We start from the raw sequence: 23,353 nt of genomic DNA, 5'->3' as shown, positions 1-23,353 counted from the left end.
AGTGAGGGGAGAACCACGTCCGTGGGGAGAGAAGTGAGGGGAGACCTGCGTCTGTGGTGAGAGAAGGTGAAGGGAGACCCGCGTCTGTGGGAAGGGAAGATGAGGGGAGCACCATGTCTGTAGAAATGGGAGAAGGCGGTAGAGTGGTTCTTGGTATGGCTGGGCTAGCATGTTCAGGTGTCCTTGTGCACTCATGACAGCAGAAACCTTTGTGCACTTACTTTCGCCTTGTTCCCGAAGATAAGTGTGGTGTGGGTGTATGGTAAGAAAGGGCTGTTCATACAGGCACATTTCAGGATATGTACAGGGCAGCCTTCCTGCGCTTCACCTGCAAGGTGCTGAGGGAAAAATTCCTGCCTTGCTGAGTTGGGCTCCTTTTCTGATGTGTTTGCGAAGCATCTTTTCTTTCTCCATTTGCAGTGGTGGAAGCTGGTGGGTGACCAGGCTTCTGCACCACAGGTTGCCCCCATGACTGCTCCACTGCCTCTCATCACTCATCTCACCCAAAAACTCTTTGATTCCCTCAGTAGCTGATGTGCAACTGCACATGAGCCGTGTCATGAGCTCTTTTAGCAGACCGGAACAGGGTGGTTAATAAAGACCCTGTGCTAGCGCCAGAAGAGCTCATGGGCCTGAAGAGGAGCCATTCCTCTGACAGCCCATATGCTGCTGTACACAGAGCAGAACAAAAGCACTTGTTCTTCTACCGTCACCTCACCTCTCCATTAGCAGCACAGCCCTCTTCTGACAGGACAGGCCTTTGCCTGGGCTCTGTGTACAGGGTGAGGGAGAAACCTTGCAAGAGGCCAGCGATCCCAGGAGAGATCCCTCCAGGGTCAACTCAAGTCCCCTTTCAACCCTGTCAGAAACATGCAGCTCTGCAGCACAGATGTGCACTGATCCTGTGCATTGCCCTGTGCTCATTCAGGTGCTCATGGCTAATACAGCTCCACACTGAGGGGTCTCATGGGTCCATTCCTGGTCTTGGAGCCCATTTGCAGCCTAAGCATCTCCTCACCCTTTGAGTAATGAGTGCAATGAGGAAGGAATCTGTTCCTGTTTGTCTGCCCTAGGAATATTGGATGAGTTTGTTCTGAAAATCTAAAATGAAATATGAATTACTCCTAACATTAGACCTCACAAGCTTTATTTTCTGAATGAAATTAAAGTGTGGTATCTGTGTTAAGCTTTGTGAATGCCACTTACTTGCTGTTTACAAAGCGTTAAACACACTTTGCAACTATATCTGTAATACTGGTTAATAGTGATTTTGATAATGGAACAAATTAATTGCTCTTTTCCATGGATTGGAATTGTTAGTGTGCTGCCCCTGCAATAACACAGCTTGGGATTATTGGACGCTAATCCTGTCAGTCCTTTCCACACTATCCATAGCCCAGGGCAATTTGCTTTAACTTTAGCCTTTTAATTTCCTCTTTTGCAAAAAGAGCATTAGAAGCATTGCTCCCATTAAGCTTTTATTACCATAATTAGTCTATTCCTTAGTTTGTTCCTGACAGCAGAGCATTCTGCTGTTATGTGTCATTCTTCTGTGCTGAAAACTGCATGTGGTAAATTTGTACTGATCCTGGGTGTGCCTTATAGTTAACACTAGTATTTTTCATGCATCTTGAATTGTGCTAGTTTTATTAACCACCACAAAATAGTGTTTTTAAAAATAATGTTGAAGCATCATGCAAGCTACTTGCTCCTGCCCAACCCTTGAGTTGTGTGGGTGATTCTGGTCTCTGTTTGTGAAGGTTAAACACAGTCACACAGCATAGATTGAGTAATGCAAAGTTCTCTGCTAATTTAGTTAAATTTGGAAAGCTTGTAGAAAAAAAGAATATAATTCATAATCTTGAAAGGTTGGATTTTAAACATCACTGTCTGAAAATGTAAACTATATTAAAATCTTGTTATTGCAGGCAAAATGCCAGCCCCTGAGCAGAGCCCAATGGTGGAGGAGGGGCTGCCGCAGACAGCACAGGAGACTTCCACAGGCCCAGGCATGGAACCAGAGACTACTGCCACGACCATTTTAGCTTCTGTAAAGGAACAGGTACCTGGCTCATTTTCATCAGTTCATCAGTTCACTGTGTGTGGAGTTAACCGCTGTCTCTTACTGCATTGCTGCAGCAACCAGCACTGTTTGTTTCCGAAGCGTGTGACCCAGTGCTACCATAGTCTGTTTCATGTATCGGTTTTGGAATCTGAATGTAAGGGGTTCAGTTACCTGTGTTAAACAGAAGCACCATTCTGGTGTTCTGTATCCCTTGGAATGTCTGCACTGCTGTTATAAGTCAGACTGGAAATGCAAGTTTAGTGGCAAAGAAAGAGAAAATCTAGTGTAGAATTGATGCAACATTAGAATCGGTCCTTGTAAGTCCTGCAAAGCCAAGTGTTCAGTGCTACAAAGTCCCGCACATACAGATTGGGTATGATAATTGTACTTTATTAAAAAATGGTCATTAAACTCTGAGATTGTTTTCAGTTATCAATACCAAGGTACTAATACATTTTAAATCTGGAGCACATTTATGGGTGTGTATTTAAAGTTTCTACAGGAAAAATAAAATTGCATTTGCAATCAAATTCAGCCTTAATTTGTGAAGATCATTCAAGTGGGAAAAATAGCAGTTCTACAAGGAAACACTCTAGTTAAAGTTTTTGTTGTTTTTTTTTTCTTTTTTAAATTTAAGGAACACAAAGGGAGAAAGGATACTTTGGTTTTCATTGTATCATACTGAAAAATAATGATCATCTTTGTTGACTTTATACACAAACTATAACATCTGAACCTCAGAATAAATCTGCTTTGCTCTTTCTGTTTTGGAACTTCCTTGAAGATGAATCACAACTTGATTCAAGATGGTAACTCTGAATGCAAACGATATATTATTTCTTATGTTGTCCCATATTAATATTTTTTAAAAGGTGAGAGTTAGGTTATATCTCCTTGATATCAACAGTTCGCATTATATCAACAGTTTTCAATAATACCTTATTGTTAAACAAAAGTTTTCTGCAGGATAATGAAATTTGAATCTTAGTTTTCATGCCTAAATTAATAGTTTCAAAAGTAACTTAAGGTGACAATGGCAACCCTAAAAATTACTTAGCAGTGTTAAAATTAATATTCACAGTTGCAGTGTGCAGGATATCGTTGCCAGAGGCTGTTGTGGTGTGAGAGGTCAGCCAAGAGTTGCAGATACTTTCAGTCCCCTCTCTCCAAACAACAGTTTGCCTTGTGCCATCCTAGCCTCTCACAAAAGGCCATTAGGGCTCATTTGTCTGAAGTACGTTGGTGGTGACTTTAAGTCGGTCCATTTTATGCTGCAGCACACAAGGAGTGTGCTCACAGTGTGGGTGAGCAGTGGCAGTGCCAGAGCTGGGCTCTGCAGGCAGGGATCCCCTGCCCAGGAGCTGCAGTGGCAGTGCCAGAGCTGGGCTCTGCAGGCAGGGATCCCCTGCCCAGGACAGCTCCATGCTCCAGCTGTGCCGGATCCCACCAAGTGAGCAGGCAAGGCAGTGCTGTTGGGAACAGCACCAGACATGAGTGTGACTAAAGGCTTTCGTTAGTGTTCCTTTGCCTGCCCAAGCAGTGTTTGTATCTTTTTATTAGTCCTAGAGAAAAAAATATAATGGAATCTTTCTTTCTTTTGAAAGAAGGTTAAAACCTATTCCTCTTTCCATTTATAAAAAGACTATTAAATATTTTGCTATTACATAACTAAATTCTGATGAAATCTAAAAAAAAATTAAATAGTCATTTATCATCAGCATTGCACAAACTTCAAAATTGGAGCATTTCTGTGAAAGACACATAAAATGAGTGTGAGGGGAGGAAGATGTAAATTGTCCTTCAGTCTTGGAAGTGACAATATGAAAGAATTAAGAACTGAACTGCTGCATTCTGGTATTTTTTCTGTTGATAATAATTAAGGACACTGACATGTTCAACACCCTTCCTGTGTGGCAGAAAGCCCAGAACAGAATATTTTCCAGTGAAATTCTTCACTTTATTAAGCTTGAACAGAAACTGCTACACTGTTTGCTTTTTCCTTTGGTACAGGAATTGCTGTGAGGTGCAGCAGGTCAGTGTTTGTAAAATAGAGCTGCCACACCCTGACCCAAGTACTTCAGAAACACTGCAGTGGAAACACAATTTATTATTACTTGTCAAATTGGGCAAGATTTTAATTTAATAAAAACTTTTAAAATTACTACAGTAGTTCTAAGATAGAGAAATATATTGAATTACTATAAGCTTTCTGCCATAGCCATGAGACAATAGTTATGATTATATATAAAAGGTTGCACTAGTTAGCCTTTGAATGCTACAAGCTGCTTCTAAATAAAGTTTCCATTTGTTTCCTTTTCCTAGGACTGCAAATCAGTTTAAAGCAACTATTTTACCAAATTGAAGTGTGTCCTCTAACACGGATCAGTCTCTTGTTGAGTCAGGTGTCAGACAGCTGCGTCAATCTCCCTTGCTCATGTTTTAGGAAAGGAACATTCCAATTCACTCATAGTGTTATAACACAAGCAGAACAGCTGTAACCTGTGAAGAAATTTAGATCACTACAGCTTTGTGCTTTTCTGACAAAACTCGAGATCTGTTTTAAAGTGAGAATGAGCCCAGGTGGGCAAGAAAGCCAAAGGCACCTGGCCCTTGTCAAAACTTGTGTGGCCATCAGGGCTAGGGCAGTGCCCTCCCCTGTGCTGGCACTGCTGAGGCATCTCCAGTTTTCGGTGCCTCAATAGAAGAAAGACATTGAGGGGCTGGAATGTGCCCAAGGAAGGGAATGGGCCTGGAGAATTCCTGAGGGAGCTGGGAAGGGGCCCAGCCTGGAGAAAAGGAGGCTTGGGGGGACCTTGTGGCTCTGCACAGCTCCTGCCAGGAGGGGACAACCAGCGGGTCGGGCTCTGATCCCAAGGAACAGGGCGAGGAGGAGAGGGTACAGCTCAGGCTGGCCTAGAGGAGCTCAGGGTGGGCAGCAGTAGGAATTTCCCCATGGAAAGGGGACTCAGGGATTGGCAGGGGCTGCCCAGGGGCGTTTGGAGTGCCCATCCCTGCAGGTGTCCAAGGAAGGCCTGGACATGGCACTCAGGGCTCTGGGTGGGGACAGGGTGGGCATTTGGCACAGCTGGGACTTGGTGATCTGGGAGGACTTTTTCCGACCTCAGGGATTCTGTGATTCAGAGGAATTCCTTTTTGAATGCAGGAGAATCCCAAGACTAATTGTAATGAAGCTATAACATATTCTTATAATTTTTGTCTTTAAGTGAATTTGATGATGGATTTTGAGTATTTTGGGTTTGTTATGGTTCTTTTTCTATTTTTGTGTTTGGGGAGGGGATTGTTTTCTATGAGTTTGTTTTAGAGAGGGGTTGGGATGTTGTTTTTTTTTCCCTAAAACATGAATTTCACTTCTAAAATGTTACAAGACTTCCATACTATCATGGGTAGAAGTATCTTAGGGATTGCTGAAACAAGTTTTAAATAAAAGTAAAACATGTCTATACTTCTGAATCCTGGGGAGTTCTGAATCCTGCATAGATGTTTAGTTGAGTTTTGTAGGGAGTCTCTTATCCAAGTTAAAAGTAAATTGAGTATTTTCATACTAAAATAACAATTTATTAGAAATTCTAGGGGTAGCATGGTATTTTGGGAGCTTGGAATGTAGGGCAGCTAATTGCCAATTGCTCCTTGTAGGTTTGTGGAATCATTGCTGTTTTCTGTGTTCAAGCTGTATACTGCTGGATTTGGAATGAACTGCTGCTGAACTGACAAGATTAAATGGGATAATTTGGAATTGTGAATTTCATGCTTAACACGTTAGTTTTCAGTGGTTGGGCTGAGAAAAGGTCTTGCAGGAAAAGCCACTCATCAATGCAATTTTCAAAATTAACTGGAATATATTGATTTTAATGTCTTTGCTAAGACAGAAGCACTTGCAGCAGTGGCTGGTTTTTTTTAGTTTGTTCTTTGGTCTAGCTGTTTGTGACACTTTGATGGGCAATTTTTCACCTTCCCTTTAGTAAATAGGTGACAGAGTAAGAACAATTGGATATGGTTTCAGATGGATAACACTTGGGTTTGTCTACATGTTTTTCTAGAAGTGTTTGTTCAGGACTTCAGCAAAATCTTTTCTTTTTGTGTAACTATATTGAACTGTATCATTTAAATAGAGAACATGCACCTCGCTTTTTCCCTTCATTATTGTTTAAGTACAATTTTTTACATTACTTTGGAGATGCCTTTTATAGGGTTTGGGAGCAGGGAGCAAACCTCAATGTTTTTCAGATGGAAATGGAAGGAAGAATACGTTCTGCCTATTTTTTATTGCATGTTGAAACATCTTTTTGAAAGAGAACTATTGCTATTAAGTCTTGGGGATTTCTTTACAGTTCAAATATGTAGTGCTGTACATTCAGTACTCTATGTAGGCATGTCACTTCATGGAGATACCTGAAAAGAGACTTACTAAATGCACTTCCTGTAATTGGGCACAAACTTTGAAATTCTGATTTGCATGCATCTAGTGATCAGTTAGGTGACAAATATGTGGCAGTTCTCAATTGAAGGCAGAACTTTTTGTTGAATGGACTCCCAAGTTTCTCATAAGTGAAACAAAAATCTTGGCCAACATTTTGTGAATGGCTGGAAGAACTGGGGTTTCCTTCCAACTCTCATAGTGTTGTGTTCAATTGCATAGGTCACTCTTGCCTACTTAATCCTAGAATTTTGAGGTTTAGAGTTTCTGCTGTTCACCAGTGTTTTCATTTCAGCGAGTCAAGTCTGAGATGTCAACTTCCTAATGATCCTATTCTAAAGTAAATTTAATGCCACTGCTGTCTCAGGTGAAGTAGCTAGCTCATTTCCTTAATCAAAATTCTCTATACTCCTTTATCCATATGATGACCCAGAAGTTAATTTTCCTTTCTCCTTTGTCATATTAGGCTTCAGAGGAAAAGCTCCCTTTGAAAAAGAGCCAGTCTGGAGTTGTGGGTGCATCTGACATATGCTGGAGTATTGACACCTTGTGTAGCACACTTGGTTTAGATTATCAGCTTGTCTGCTCAGCAGCAACTGAGCCCTGGTGCCCAGCTGGCAGAGCAGTACCCTCAGCTCCAGCACTGACTTGAGCTGCCCCAGTGTTGCCACAAAGCTTCAGAGAGGACATGTCAGAGGCAGTCCGGGAATGCCTCCAGTGCCATTCTTCCCTCCTGCCACTGGCAACAGTAAGCTTTTTATAAAATGCTAAAATTTTGATCTCTCATCAGCACTAAACTGTTGTACCAGACTAGTGAACAATGCATGCATAAAAGTATTAAGGGCTTTAATGGTCTGCTGCTGTTGAATACAGACTAAGTATGATCAGCCAGTAATTGTAGCTGTGTCATCTCACATCCTGTAATCTGTGTTCTCTCTACACTGTCCAATCTTTTCTCTTTTGTCTTCTGTTTTGGAAGATACTGAGATACTGAAAGCATGCAAATGCAGTTGTGTGCGTGAGTAAACTTAATTTTTACTGAAAATATTAAGGTTGCTCTAATATGGTTAGAAGTACAGGCTTTTTCTGCAGTAGATTCTGGTAGAGAATTTAAATATTGGATCACTACTTTGGAAATATGGTATTCATTTGGAAAATATGGTATTCAGTGTGGTTTAAGTAGTCAGTTGCTCAATCTAGCTCTGAATTATGGCAGGTGGGAAGAGAGAATTTTGCATAGATGAGTGCAAGAGGTTAACATAAAGGAAGTTATAAATCAACTTCTTTGTTGCACATTTATTCTTCTTTGTTGCACATTTGTATCATGAAAATATCCAAAAAGTAATAGCCTTTTCTGTAGCACTATGAACTTTCATGGGTGATGGAAGTTGTGTGACTCTGCGCTGTGTTTACAGTTGAATAAGAAATAGTAAACACAAGGTAAAAATACTCCTCTCAGATGCAGGCCACACTTTCTTGGGTGAGTAACTTGAGCTATTGAAAGAGGCTCAGCTCAATTGTTCAACAGAACTGGTCAAGTCAAGAAGCTGCAAGAGACACCTTTGTTTATTGGAGGCATCGTCTGCCTCTGATGTCGAGCTGCCCAGTCTGGGTCTGGCTAGCCAGGCAGGAACCATTCAAAAGGAATCTGTGACTTCTCTTCACTGCTTGTGCAATTGCAACTGATTCTTGCAGAGCTCTCACTAGAAAACCTTTCACTAGCCACCTGGCCCACTATTTATTTAAAGTTGTCTGTGTTTTTCCAGGGTCCTCAAATCACAACAGGACAGAAAGAAAGTAATTTTTATTTTTCAGTGTGGTGAATATAGATTCCTCATTCTCATCTGTGTTACTGAGGGATAAAAGTTCCTTGTTAACATAAATGAAAAAGGTGGATCTGCAACATGGTATCATGATAGGATGCAGATAGAAGGCACAGAATTGCCTGTAAAACCTCTTTTATTATCTAACACCTGCAACAGGAGAATGGCAGTCTTCATGGTCGGTTGTGCAAACAGCATTCCCATTACTTACTTGTTTTCAAATATTTGCTGGCAAGAGCCCAGCACAGTGGTGGTTGTTGTCCCTTGCCCTGGAGCCACCAGCCTTTCAGAGACACTGAGCTTTTAGGCAGAAAGAAGGTTCAGCTGCTGAGATTGGTGTAACTGGTCTTGCCTGTACCTTGGTGCAGTGAAATGTCATCCCAAGTGAGATTCCTGCTGGACAGAGCTTGTCAAGAAAGAGATGTTGGTCACCTGGTGTAAACAGTACAACACCAACACAGGGTTTGGCTCTCCTCTGAAAAAAAGCTTCAGCCTCCAAGATGAGATTAGACAGCTCTAAAATGTTCTGGGTTCTGGTTTTCACTCACGGCAGCCTGTCTGCCTGCAGTTACTGCACCTGCTTTCCAAAGTGAGCTGCTTTCTTGCCCTTGTGTGTGCGCTTCCTGATCCGGAGGTGAAATTGTGCTTAAAGCTTTTATTGCAGTTTTGTATTAAGAATTATGGCCTGTGGCTTTGCAATGGAATTTTAGGTTATGAACATAAAACCTGCAGTTTGATAAGGTGATTAAGCAGTTGCTGCTAAAGAGGTTGCTTGTTTTTCCCTCAATGTATGATGAATAATTTTGAATAAAAGTAGTTCTGTATTGTGGTTTGACATGGGAAAAGAATTTTTTTAGAAAAAAGAAGTTAGTTTAGTTAGGAGTTAGGTTTAGATATTGATTCTTGAGGTGACTAATTAAGAGTAGATATGTTTTTGAGAATATAGAGGGGTTAAAAGCAGAATTCTTAGGAGAATTTATTTTTTTTAGTTTTAGTTAGCGGACAGTGTAAACTTTTTTTGTTTAGCTATAAGCTAAGTGGGGTAGGGGAAAAGCTATATGGCTTGTAGAGGTAGGCTAGGGGGTGAAGAATTGGGAACCAAGCTGGGCCAGCTCCTGCAGACAGAAAGGTAGAGCAAACCTGAAATGTCTTTGTTTCCCTCCCACCCCAACCTAGAGGGAAAAGACATAAAGAGCCTACAGACACCTAGGAGTTTGCCGGCAGAAGAAAAAGAGAAAGGGGGGGAAAGATGCCCAACATGGGAGATGGGAGACAGAGTCCTGGGCCAAGATTTCAGCCATGTGGGGAGTCCGGGAATTTTAACCCTTTCCTGTAAAATGAAAGCTTTGTAAAATATTACTCCTCCTCAATTTAAAAGAAAGAGAGACAGCCGGGGACCTCAGTTGTTAGAGAAAGAAGGTTAGGGGAAAATAATAGAGTAGCTGTTAGCTAGACTCTTCTTATTAGCCATAAAGTAAATCAATTTCTCCTCCAAGAGAGGCTGCATTTTAAGGGGATGCAATGGTGAGCCAAAAAACTCCTCCTCCAACAACTACCAGTTCAGGAAGGAACAGAAGAAAGCAGAGGAAAGTGTGAAGATGCCCTCCATCTTCAAAGAAAAAGAGAAAGCAATCTCTGTTCTTAGACCCCCAGCCACAGGGGAAAATGGAGAGGACTATAATCCCAAAATGAGACACTGGACTGTTGTTCCTGTTAGTCCTTAGCAAAGCATCCTTAAAGGGGCCCTATAAGCAGTCTCTGTCCATGCACAGTAATAAGAACACTGTGACATAGAGAAAAAAATGTCACACTAGCCCAGTGTATTTAGGCAGTGCCATGTGTAACATAGAAACACAAAAAGTAGCAGCTGTGTTTCCTGGGGGGTCTATGGTGCAAAGGAAACTCCTTTCTCCCCTGATAGACTCAATATTAGTTATGTAAAAAGATGAAGGCTTGATTAAAAGTCCAAATGTGTCTCGCTATAATTTATTAGAGTTAATAGTGGGAAGAAGAATGTTTTGAAAGGTTTTCACTTTGAAATTTGTGTATCTTTTTCCCCCTTTTATAGTAATAGTAGTAGTAATAGTAGTATAATAAAGTTTTCCCCTTGTTATTAAGTTTAGCCTACTTTATTCTCAATCACATTTCACAGCATTCAATTAATAAGTTACATTTTCATGAAAGCGCTAGCATTGTGCCAATATCAAACCATGACATTCTGGCTGAGCCAGTGTAGTGTGTCTGTCTAAAGGTTTGTTTGCTCCTTGGGATGCAGTATGGCAGTGTTCTGTAATTTCATGTCTATGATTTTACTATGTGCTTGCCACATAGATGTTCTGCTGCAAATGCTATTAAGCTTATTAAGAGCTGTATTTGAGTCCTACAATGCCATTTTGTCAATAGGCAGTGCTGTAGGAGTCAGTGAGTTGTGATTTATGCCCAGGGCAGGGCTCTGTGCAGGGAGCAACCTGTTCAAGAAATGAGCCCTCCCACTGCTCCCACCAAAGCTAGAGAGAGAAACAAATTTCGATAGATTCCTGCCAGAACTACTAATGTGCTGCCAGAACTAGTCTGCTGTTCCTGCCAGAACTAGTGTGCTGTCCTCATACCCATTGTGGGGGTATGTCCAATGTGCACTCAGAGTGGTATAAAATTTAATTATAAGGAAGTATAAACTAGAAAGGTGATCAATTTAAAGCTGGTTAGGACTTAGTTTTCTGTAATAATAATGGTAATAATATGATTTAAGATAAAAGAAAAAAGTTTTAAAGCATGAGGTATTCCAGCTGTAAAAAAAACAGTGGCTCTAAAACTATCCATCTTGTGTATTTATGCAAGTATTTAATACCTGCACCTGCAGGTATTTAATATCTGCACCTGCTGCAGATCTCAAATTTAAGGAGGCACATACACAAGTCAGCACTCATGGTTTCAAAGTTCAAACTGCTTCTTCATTGGACTCTCAGGCTGAGCTTACCAGAATGTACTCAGACTAGAAAATAGAGATGGATTCTTTTCCTTACTATTCTTGCTCTTGCAAGAGCACATTGGATCTTCCTAAACATCAACATGATTTAAAACTGGCAGATGAGTTGCAGGCCTCTTGCCCCTCTGCTGTTCAGTGCACTGTGCAGTTTGTGGCTCTCTGGTCAACACCAAGATAAAGTGAGGAACAGTGTAAATAGACAGCTGATGGTGTTGTTCCCAGCTCAGCAGTGTGTCTCTGAAGTGGCCAAATAAGGCTTGGTGGCTTTTCTCCTGTTTCTCCTTATCTCAGTTTTTTTGATAGAATACAAGCGAGTTTTGCTTTTAAATGTAGTTTTAATAAATGAAGTAAAATGTATTGCTCTGTTGTCCACTATGTCATTCACCTCTTCTCTTAAGAATTATTTTCAAGAAGAATGAAGTATATTTCTTCTGTTTTAACTGCCTTTAAATTTTTATAGAATGGGGCAAAAACCAGGGATTTTTATTTAAATGGACAGTTTATTACTTGAGATGTTATGCAGCAAGACATTTTCTAGAATAATGTGCTCATTAATGCCTCTATCTGTAAAGGCAAATTAATACAGATTGGTCAAATGAAAGCAATTAATGGCTAGCATGTTTAATTTTATTCATCTAATTAAAAGATCAGTAAGTAACAATAGGTTCAGATTGGCAGTTTGCATCCATGACATTGCTGTTTAAATATTGGTTTATTGGTAAGGAACAGGAAACATGTCCTGGATGCAAACCCACTTCTTCTGGCCATAACTGGGGATGTTAGGGTGTTGATTCAGTTTGGTTAGGGAGCTATCAGAAATGTTTGGATGTGTCCACAATTGCATATATGCTCTGGAAGGGCAGGAGTGGAGAGTGGTTGGTGAAAGGGAAGTGTTCTGCCCCATTCCGTGTGATGTGGGGTGTGAAGGAGCAGTCTGCAGGAGCTGACATCCCTGGCTCCATACAGCTGCTGGGCAGTACCATAACATGAGCTTGAGAAACCTCCTCAGTCTTTTGAGCTTTCACATCAAATGAGTGCTCTGTGTTGCACTTGACCTCTAGATAAGACTTGCTTGGTGCTTCATCTGATTACTAAATATTGGTGTTCATCTATTTTTAGATGGTTTACCTAAACTTCAGAGGGTTTACAGTATCGGTTTGAAAATAATGCAATTGCTCAATAGAACCCTTTTCTCTGGTCAATAAAAGCTGAGGAGAAAAACTCCCTCAATATCCTTTGATGAGACATAGTCTGGATTTCAGAGAGCTTTAGAAAATGGTTCCAGGTTTCAGTAACACCCGTCCTGTGCAGCACTGGTATTTCCCACATCACCCTTGCACTGTTGAATTCCAAAAGCTTCTTAAAAAGGCTGAAGAAGTTTGGTACCCTTGACCAAGAAATATAAAAACACTGAACTCAGAAAAGGTGAAATAGCACATGTCTACACTCAGCAAGTTTGAAGTTGTAGATCTTAAGGTTTCCAACTACAGTCAGAATGTAGGATAGCTTAGAATTGGAAGGTTTGTGATTGGAAAGGTTAGGAATTTTCCATTTTCCCTGTTTATAGATTAAATTGAAGACTGACTTTATAGGCACTAATTTTCTTAGACTGTGGTAATGTAAGAAGGCACAAAAATTTTAATTGCAGGAGTAAAAAAACCCAAGAATGCTTAAACATGTTTTTCTTTCTGTAACAGGTGATTAATCAATATTTGCATGAATCACTGATTTAAAGATCCATTTAATTTCCACTTTTATAGTTTATTCACCTAAGGAAAAATCAAAACACAACACACAACTGTGATGAATCAGTGATTGTTTCAGAGTTAATCCACACCCATTTTTTAACATCAAGAATGCTTTTCTTTTTATTTTGAAATTTCAGGAGCTTCAATTTCAAAGACTTACCAGAGAACTGGAAGTGGAAAGGCAAATTGTGGCTAATCAGCTAGAGAGATGTAGGCTTGGAGCAGAGTCACCAAGTATCGCCAGCACAAGGTACAGGTCCTGATGACTTTACTTTCATTTGTCCCATAAATTAAAGGCTTTTTAGTGGTGCTTATGTCCTCTATAAGTATATTTTCACTGATAGCTATTCACCTCTATTAATATCTGAAGGATTAAAAAAATGCAGATTTGCTGTAAAGGGTTATAGAACAGTTTCAAGCGGCCTCTCTAATTATTACAGTGTATTCCAGACACTTTCTGAATTCATACCTGGAAAATTAGTGGTTTCCAGGGTCACCTGGAAACACCCAGCAAGTCCCAGGACTACCTGTTTTTGGTGGCAGTGCTGGTTAATTTGTTTGCAGGGAGCATAGGATTGCTTAGGTTCCTGGTATAGGGTCTAGCAGAGTGGGTGGACAAATCAGTTACATTGGTGAATTCAAGAAGACAGCTAGAAAAGAAGATAGTTAGAAAAGTTGAAAACTGAAAATTACCTCATTTACTTAAAATATTTTGAAAATGTCTCCTTACCTGTTTCAACAAGGAAAGCAAAATATTGATTTTCATGGTTTCCAGTTGCTTCTAAGGTGTAATACAAGTTTATGGAATTTAGTACAAGGCATTTTATTAAAGAAATCCCCCTACACTAAGAATTTAAGGTTACACTGAGTTTTCTGTATAGTGCATACAGTTGTAAAAGTGTTGGTTGATGTAGATATTTAAAATGGAAGCTAAAGGGCAAGTAGAAGGGCACATTCAGTCTGTGGGGGTACTGGAGTGTGGCTGGCAGCTCTGCGGGCAGCGCGCCCAGCTCCCCGGGAACAGCCCTTTGCTGCTGCCGCCTCACAGCGCAGATGTATTCCAACGATGGAGGCGTAGCCATGTAGGGAACTGAAATACTACAGGAATATGTGTGAAGTACATACATTTTTTACAGAATTATATTTTTAGCTTTTTACAGCTTTTCACCATTTTATAAATATTTAATAAATAGTGCTTAATTTTTTCATCTGTTGCCTTTTCTTTATGACAGCAGCAGTATAGCCAAGCAGGAAGGTAGGCAGCAGAAATCACTGCTTTTCTCTCAAGTGGTGCTGTTTAAATGAGAAATACTTTTCACCTTGTGGCGTACTTGCAGAGATAATAGGTTTAAACTGTTTCATGTTGTGCAATACCTGCAAAAGATGCATGAGAATTGACTTGTCCAATCTAGGAACTGGAGATCATAATTGTGCTTAACAAAATCAGAAATCTGCTCCCTAAGTGTCAGTGTTGTTCTTGAAGGCCTGCTGTGCTGTGCACAGGTGCGGGCTGAGACCTAGCTGAGACTCCACCAGCCCCTTCTGCCTTAGCAGAATGGCAGAGCCATTTCACTGAGAGAGCTGCTGGCCCCTGTTCTAACCTGGAAACTCAAAGCTGGAAAGTGTTTGCGAGCTGCCATATGAAAATGTAAAGCAGTGCTGGTGACCCTTAGTGTGTTTTGTCTCTAAATGTTTTCATGCAAAACCTTTTCCATTTATCAGATTTTTACTTTTTCCAGATTAGTAGCTGGTTCAATTTTGTATCTAAGATAGCTTTGAACTAAAGTAGTGAAATGGCAAGGAAAAGGTGTGAAATTAAGAAAGAGGCAAAACCAAAAAATAAACAACAAAAAATCAAATTAGTCAAAACCTCAAACAAAAAAACCCAAACAAACTAATCCAAATCCTTAAAAATACAAGTGAGAAAAACATCAAAAGGGTAAAAAAAAAAAAAAGAAGGCATAAATGGATTTCAGCACATTTTGCATGCATGGTCCATCTCCAGTTACCAAATATTTCTGTTGCTGTCATATTTGTCTCTATCTCCTCTAATTTAAAACCATACTTCATACCAAGCTGTTACGGTATTTGTGATAGAGGAATATTTCTGCATTTCTACTCTACTAACTAAATTCTTTTCCAAGGATAGTAGTGGGCTAAATTAACATTTTCCAAAGTGCAGCTTTGAAAGAGTGGGCTCTTTCTGGATATATTACAGGCTGCTGTCAGGAAGAGACAGCATTGTGATTAACTCTAGCAACAGCTCGGCATGGGCCCTGCAGTGTGTCACCACAGAGGCTTTTAAACACTGGGATGAAATGCAGTGGAGTTACTGCTCAAAGCTGACAGATTTGCTGTTTTCTTAACATTGCACCTGCTAGGTGACAAAATCAGATTATGATATCAGTAGGCGATGTTGCTAGACTTATGCCAAAATTATTTCATAAGAGTCAAGTTAAATGCTTAACCAGTTGAAGTGTTGATGAAGCAGCTTTCTTCCCATGACCCATGGTCAGTGCAGCCTTTTTCATTTCTACATTCTGTACCTGTAAAGGAAGGTCAAGTAGTCAGGTATGTTGGGCAGGAATGTGCTCTGAGTTATAGCCTTGCATGTGTGACAATAAAGTATTTGTGTGCATTCAGTATGTGTTACAATTGCCAGCAACACAGAGCCATGTTGCCTCAGTGTAAGGAATTGAGTTTCCTGAAAGTCTCAAGAGCAGAGCAAAAGGGCAAGAGTGGAAAACTTGGTATTCAGGTAGGATGGGAATTCTGGGGCCAGAAGTTGACTTTCAGACACATGAAGTCTGCATCAGATTTCTCCTTTTACTTGAAGTGTCATTGTAACTCTAGTTCAGTTTGTGCTAGCATGTATCTTTAGCACTATTTTGTACAAATATTTTGTTTCCAAAAAGGTTCCTAAATGGTTGGTTTCATTTTAGAAAAGAAGGATGTTCTCATGCTGTTCTTGTGACTGAGCTAGTTTTTTGTAATGGGTAGCTGTGGTAGAAAGAAATAAAATAAAAGGTCATTTAGAAATTGCTACATCTTACCCAAAATCACAGTCTCATGCTGATATTTAGACACAATCAAATCTGATGGACTTGCCTGTTTTTCCTTTGAAGAGCTTTTTGTTTGGAAAACAGTAGCTTATAATCACTGTGAAAAATGATGTATTATTCAAAGTTTGATATTTTATATTTAGAGTTATAAAATACATTTTCCCATAAAAATATTTAGACTAATGTTAATAACACATTAGTGTTATTAACATTAGTCTAAATATGGACTATGGATGAATTCTGCATCAGTATTACTGTGAACACAGGAAAGCACATGGCTCAGTGGAGGAACAAAAGGGTGAAGATAGTTTGGTAAAAAATCAGTATTGGAAAAATGCAGGAGAAGTCTGGGTTTTACACTGATATCAGAGACACCTGCTTGGTACCTGCAGTAGTTGTCTGTGAAGGCATCTTGCTAACCTGGACAGTGACGTCTGTCACCTCCTCACTCTCAGAGTTGTAGCTGCGTGTGTCAGGAGGTTGGACTTGTTCTGTACAAAGGATCAGAATTCTCTCTGGAAAACTGGAAACTGAAAAAACAGTGAAAACAATGAACAGAAACAGACCTATGATTTTTGAACTGCTGTACATGTAGAAGCCAGATGCTCTCAAGTGGTGATCCCCAAATCTCCTTTGCTAGACCCTGCCACAAGCAGTGGCTGCTGCTGTCCAAACAAAATGTTTGCTGCTGGTGGTGCACAGGTGTCTGTGGGCTGTGCACGCTGGTTGTGCAGTGCTGCTGGTGGCACACACTGGTGTGGGCTGCCATGGACAGCATACCCCCTTAAGCAGGAGTTGTGTCGTAAGTTGTGCTCTCACCTCTCCTGTTGCAGTCAGGTTGCGCTGCCTAGTGCTGTGACATACAAGAAGTTACAATGAATAATTCCCACCGACTAACAGAAAGTTGAACTCAATGGCCAGTGGTTTGGTTGTCAGGTATAAAGCACTGAAGAGTGGTATTTACGTGGACTATTTAAGTTTTATCTGCTGGGGGGTTTTGTAAAGGTTTCTATGATTAATTAAAAATAAAATAAGAAGTCCAAACTAACCACATGGTTAATTTGCGTGATAATTTTTTTTCTTTCTGCAGCTCTACTGAGAAGTCATTTCCTTGGAGATCCTCAGGTATTATGTTTTATGTTCAATTTGCTTTAAGCCCAAGTAGATTTATTTTCTTGGCATTCATTGCTTTTTGGACACAAATGCAGCAATGCTACTTCTTTTCCAAGTGTGTTTTCTAAAGTATGACATCGATGTTTCCTTTGTCACTCATGGGACACATGTGTTCTCTATGTCACTGTAAAAGGTGCTTGAGCTCATAGGTAGTTGCAAGTACTTTTCTTGTATCTTTCTGTGTCTTTGTATTTCTGTGTGAGCTGTGACTCTACACAAGGCTTGTCATGTATTGGGTCTTCCTTGCAATTAACTAAAATTTACTTTTGAGTCTTCCCCCTGGCAGGTAAGGAGCATGAAAAAATATTGCATGTTTTAAGCTTGAAAGCTCTTTTTATTTTCTTTTTACAGATGTTCTTACTTAACTGAGAAGATATCTAATAAGTGGAGGTTTTTCTGAGAGTGCTTTTTCTACTTTTGTATCTTGAGATAGTGTGAACTTTCTTTCCAAAATAAGCATTTTTCTTGTACTGCCACAACTGCTCCTGGTTATGCTGGGGGAGACGGTAGGACTGTATCTTCATGGTGGCATTCCCTGGTCTGTTGGAATAATCCCTCCTGGCCCTGACAGCCAGAGCACAGAGCTCTGCCAGGTTGTGTGCATCAGTTGATGTTTGACATTGCAGTCGCTCTCTGAACTCCACGGGCTCTAGAGTATGCAGGAGTACCTGCAGGACAGACATGGACAGAGGCTCCTGCAAGTCACTTGTTGTGCTGGGTGACCATGTGCTCTTGTCATGCTTGCCAAAATGGCCCAGTGCAATCCCAGAGCAGCTGGCACTGGGGGGTGAGAGTTGCATGAACCCAGGTCTGCAGAGCCTTCCTGTCCCACTCGTGCAGGGTGCTGTATGGCTGCTGCACAGGGGCCCTGCCTGCTGCTGCTTGCTCAATCAAGCATATTCATAATTACCATCACTGGGATTACTCTATATGCCATTCCAGGGTTTTGTTTTATTTGGAGATTAAGCTCTTAAACTTGTGCATAATTGTATGTTCATGGTTTCTGTTTCTGCAGCTGAGGTGAGGCACATGTTAGCTTTTTTCCTTTATTTTAGAGCTAATATTCTTAACAGCCTACTTGCACTGCCGTTTAACTTTTGCTAGTCATGGTGGTGCTTTTTAGGTATTCTTTCAGCAGTGGTTTTAAACAAAAATCAAATTTGTTTTTTCAAGTAACTGAAAAACAAGTCTTACATATTTTTTCAATGTGAATGTTGGATTTGTGTGTTTTGTTTGTTGGTGATTTTTTAAATCACATTGTTTCCACTTGCTCTATAATATCCCAATAATATGACATTTCACAATTGGTACAGATTCCTACTGAGAGCTCTCAGGTGTTGTTTTACTTACTTATTTTGGACAGTTGCATTCCACTGCTTTATTTCCTCTTCTGATTTTCCCATAACTTACTCACTTTTCTCCTTGACCTTCTATTAGTTTCTTTCTCCCTTTCTCTTCTCCCTTTCTCCCTTCTCTTTTCTCTTTCTTCTTTCCTTCCCTTCATTTCCCTTCCTTTCCTTTCCTTCTTTTATCCAGCTCATGCTTTTATTTTGTTATTTAATTCTCCCTTCACATTTGTGTATTTTTCTCTAGAAATCTTATGTTCATCTCCCTGCTAAGCAGTCACTTGACATATGGCCAAAAATTCTACTTCTGTTTTAATGCTCTATGTGTTAATGCAAACCTAGATGTGTATTTCGCATATCTCTATATTCAAAGTAGCCATTTCTGAAGTAATTACTCAGAAGTGGGCATGTTGGGGAAAAAAAACCTTATTTCTTGCTTAGAAGTTCCTGATCTACATTTCATTTCCTGTTTACATTTATGCTGTGATTGTGGTTTGATTATAAGTTTTTATTCCCCAATTCACCATGAATCTTTGTTTTGTAGAAGTGTCACTAGTTGCTTTATGAACTGTAATCTGAAAATACTGAAGTTAAAGATGGATTAAACCACTGCCTTAAATCACCTTTTCTGTGACTGTAGGTAGTGGTTTATGTCAGAAGCATCGGTGGATGATAAGATGTGACTGTAGCTGTAATTGCTTTCTGCATCAGTAGAATTATACAGAATTTTTCCACAGAAATATAAAGTTATGTTGTTTTGCAGATGCTTATAAATAGAATAGTGGATCAGCCATTTATAAGAAGGGTATTATTTTATTCAGGGCATTCCTCCTGTTTTATGGTAGTGCTGTCAGATAGAAAGAAAACAATTCATTTTATTGTGCATTCTTGCCTTTGTTAAACAGCCTAAACAATCTTTACTTTTTAGCCCTATGAAGGCTTTGGCCTGGTGGGCAGTGTGTGATGGGAGCGAGATTGGGCTCAAACCTCTGTCCTGGGAACATCTGCACTGAACAGCACAATTGGACTTTATTCTTCTTGTGTCTCTCCCCAAACTGATTGTCTGTTTGACATTGGTTTAGTATCATGTAATATCCAGTAACTGAGATAATAGGGCCTTGTATTAGATAAACAAAATATTGAAGATTAAACTATTGCAGTTCGATGTAATCCTAATGTAAATGTCCAAGTCCTCCAAGTGTTTTATTCCAAAGAACATGGAACACCCACTGGTGGCTGTTTCCATCTGGTGTTGAGTTGGTGTAACAGGCTGTGAAGTCAGTTCTGGCAGTGTTGGTTCTCTGGATCATCTCTAGGCATAATGATTATTAAAATAATGGAAGTGTAGTAACACTTCTTATTAAATCTTAATTAAATTGGATCATAATACTCCTATTCTAGTAAAATAACTGGCCTCAAATTTTACATGCTAGTTTTGACCAAAGAATGCACTACTGGTAAATAACTGCTGACTGCCTAGGATTTCTAGGAATTATTGATTTTTTAAAAATCTGACTAGTGTTCAAACGTTCTTCATAATAGCAATTGCTGAGTAACATTTTTAGTATGAACATTGCTTATGGCTTGTTATGCAGGTGGTGAGAGACCAGCATTTTGTGTGCAGCCACTGGTAAAAGCCAGAGTATTTCTGTGCATCACACCTCCTGGCACCAAGCAGTCCTTGGGGCTGGGCTGGTGCTCCTTGGCACCTTCCCATTGGATTTGACCCAGGCTCTTTCATGGATTTCTGCAGCAAGAATTTACATTTCAGGTGTTACCTTTAAACATGACCTCCATTGTCTACTCTGCTTCCTCAGAGAGGTTTAGCCTGGATATTAGGGAAAATTCTTCATGGAAGGGCTGTCCAGCCCTGGCACAGCTGCCCAGGACAGGGTGGGGTCCCCATCCCTGGAGGGATTTAAAAGCCGTGTGGATGTGTTACTTTGGGATCATGGGGCAGTGGTAGCCTCATGCTACCATGTAGCCTCAGAAGGCTTTCCCAATCTAAACCATTCTGTGGTTCTGTACTGCATCCCTGCTGCCTGCTTAATATGATAGCTGAATGCTTAATATTTCTTTTACAATAATGTTGATTCAGTATCCTCATCTTTTGTCCTTTTTTTCCAGACTCTTTTAACTTTTTCCTTTCTTCATAAGAGCATTGCTGTGCCTCCTTTGCCTTTCCTTACAACACTGTCATTTGTCTGTACAGTTGAGATTACATTCTTGGAACTGAAGTTAGCTTAAGAGGCAAATATTTATATATTAGTTTACTAAGTAAAAAATGTATAGAAATTTGGAGCAACTAGTGTTCATAGTACACAAACAGGGATGAAATTCAGCGCAGCCTTTTACATCTGGAGGTATTGATTACAGGCCGTTAAGACAAGGGTAGCTATCCACTGGGCACTGCAGCACAGTTGCACAGTGTTTCTATTCTTCAGAGTGTACTAGATAATCAATTAATTTTTCATTAAAATAGGTTTGGAACATATATTTGAAAAATTAGAGTTGTAGAGCTACATCAAAACTTTCAGGTAACAAAATTCTCAGTGATTTATATTAATGTTCTATTCATTGTGTTTGGGAGATGATACCTGTCTGTCAGTAAACGGATTCTGTTTGGTGTAAGTCCTTCATTAGTATGTATGAGAAAATTATCATTATTGAGTTTTCAGAAAACTTGCATGTGAAACACTGGATTTATCTAAATAATTTATTCTTTCAGATCCTCCGCCCACCAGTGTAAGCAAACCACAGGTGTCAGAGGGTGTTCACACCAATGCCTTTGATATTAGGACAGAAGCAGAGCAAGGGACTCTCTACTCACCAGAGCAGACATCTCTCCATGAAAGTGAGGGTCTGTTGTGTGCATTTTAAATATTAGAATATATTTCTTTATTGACAGTATAAAAATGATAATACAGTTACGATGCAACAAATAATAAAGTGATATAATACTTGGTGAATTTGTTAGATTATTTTCTTCTTATGCTGGCTTCATATTTACAGGGTCCATAGGTAACTCAAGAAGTTCAACACAAATGAATTCTTATTCTGACAGTGGTTACCAGGAAATAAGCAGTTTCCATAACAGCCAAAACTTGAACAAGTCAGAGATCAGACAGCAGCATTCCCTTGGTGGACCCCTCAACAACCTTGATGTGGTGAGAAGCTCGCACGCCGAGGGGCAGACATCAGTCCAGGTACTCTGACCAGTGCACTATGCTGGCTGTGCACGGGCTCCAACAGGGTTTAGAGACAGCAGCTGTATAGCTGGGCCCTGCTTTGTATCGGCTGGGTTTAATGTCACAAAATTAGTTTTTGTTTAATGCTTTCACTGGTTACAGAGCAGGAATAGCTTGCTGCAGAGACCCCTTTGCTGGAATCAGCACATGTGGTCTGGGTCATTCACAGGAGCTGAAGTGAAGTAGCACTCCTGACTGCACAGTACACTGCTATTATCATATCAAGAAAGTATCACTCACTCAAAATTAATTGTGAAATGGGGGAAAGCCTTCCAAGAAGTTAGCCTGTATATAATCATAGTTCTTAAAGGAAGATGCTACTTGTATTCCTGTACATTCTATGGTTTCTAGCTTTTCCCTTCTTTTTCAGTAAATGGAATGATAGTAAGACAGTAAATGTTAGAATATTTCTGGATTATACCAGAACTCTATGCAGTACTGTTCCTGAGTTTCCAGAGGAGTTGAGTAGTGAGGAAGAAAAGTATAGGTGAAGATTGACATAGCAAGCCAAATGAGAATGAGAAGCAGGTGGGTTTTTAATGTTAAACTGTCATTTTATATACTAAGAAACGTTGTTTAGAAAAAACGTTACAGGGAAACGTGAAGGAATTAGGTTTAGGGTAAAAGCTACACTCCAGCTGCCTGTATATACCATTAAATTGTGTGCATTTCCTGCAGAGTTCTCCATCTTACAGGAGAACAATATCCACTCTGTGACCTAAATGATAAAACTCATAAATGTTTTTGATTTTCAACAGCCTTCAGCAAATACTGCTACCAATCGTGTGATGAGACGGGTCAGTTCGGTGCCATCCAGAGCACAGTCTCCCTCCTACATGGTCAGCACGAGCATGTCCCCATCGCGGGGGTCACTGCGGACATCTCTGGGGAGCGGCTACGGCTCTCCCAGTGTCGCTGAGCAGAGATCCCTGCCCTCGCACGCGTACTCATCCACCACCCTGCCCGTGCAGCGGGCGGGCTCCCCGTACGCCGCGCACAGACCTGCCTCCCCCTCGGCCGTGCGCCGCGTCGGCTCGCTCACCTCGCGGCAGGCAAACCCCGGCAGCGGCGCTGCCCCGTACCAGACAGCCGGCAGAGTCGGCTCTCCTCTTGCCCTTACTGATGTGCAAGCCAGAGTGACTTCTCCATCCCAGACTCAGCTGGGATCCTCTTCCCCGAAGCGCTCTGGCATGACAGCAGTTCCACAGCACCTGGGGACAACGCTGCAGAGGACAATTCATGACATGGAACAGTATGGACAGCAGTATGATATCTATGAGAGGATGGTCCCCCCACGGCCAGATAGCCTCACGGGTGAGTATCCAGCACAGACCACAGCTGTAGAAAGCTCAGCATGCAGTCCTGGTGTTGTGCATGAAACGTTGTAGCACTGGGGCACAATTGCAGTGCCAGTGCCAGGTTATAAACACTGATGTGTCAATCGCAAGTTCCTCATCCATACTGGCT

At 40.6% G+C, this 23,353-nt stretch overlaps 1 protein-coding gene across 4 annotated transcripts in view; it reads left to right on the top strand.

The window, feature by feature from the left end:
* Nucleotides 1-23,353, top strand: part of PKP4 (plakophilin 4) — a 66,964-nt gene that overhangs the window by 25,468 nt on the left and 18,143 nt on the right. For 2 of the 4 annotated variants that reach the window (XM_021543454.3, XM_021543453.3), the window contains exons 2-7: nucleotides 1,929-2,062; nucleotides 13,195-13,307; nucleotides 17,210-17,244; nucleotides 21,367-21,492; nucleotides 21,651-21,844; nucleotides 22,645-23,200. In XM_021543454.3, coding sequence (XP_021399129.2) covers nucleotides 1,934-2,062; nucleotides 13,195-13,307; nucleotides 17,210-17,244; nucleotides 21,367-21,492; nucleotides 21,651-21,844; nucleotides 22,645-23,200 — 1,153 coding nt within the window. In that variant the 5' untranslated portion in view covers nucleotides 1,929-1,933. Of the gene's footprint in view, nucleotides 1-1,928; nucleotides 2,063-13,194; nucleotides 13,308-17,209; nucleotides 17,245-21,366; nucleotides 21,499-21,650; nucleotides 21,845-22,644; nucleotides 23,201-23,353 lie in introns of all 4 variants that reach the window. The other 2 variants (XM_021543452.3, XM_021543451.3) reach the window with 1 other exon arrangement.

The sequence above is a fragment of the Lonchura striata genome, chromosome 8, assembly GCF_046129695.1.
Source record: "Lonchura striata isolate bLonStr1 chromosome 8, bLonStr1.mat, whole genome shotgun sequence".
NCBI lineage: Eukaryota > Metazoa > Chordata > Aves > Passeriformes > Estrildidae > Lonchura > Lonchura striata.
This window is presented reverse-complemented; position numbering and strand designations above follow the sequence as displayed.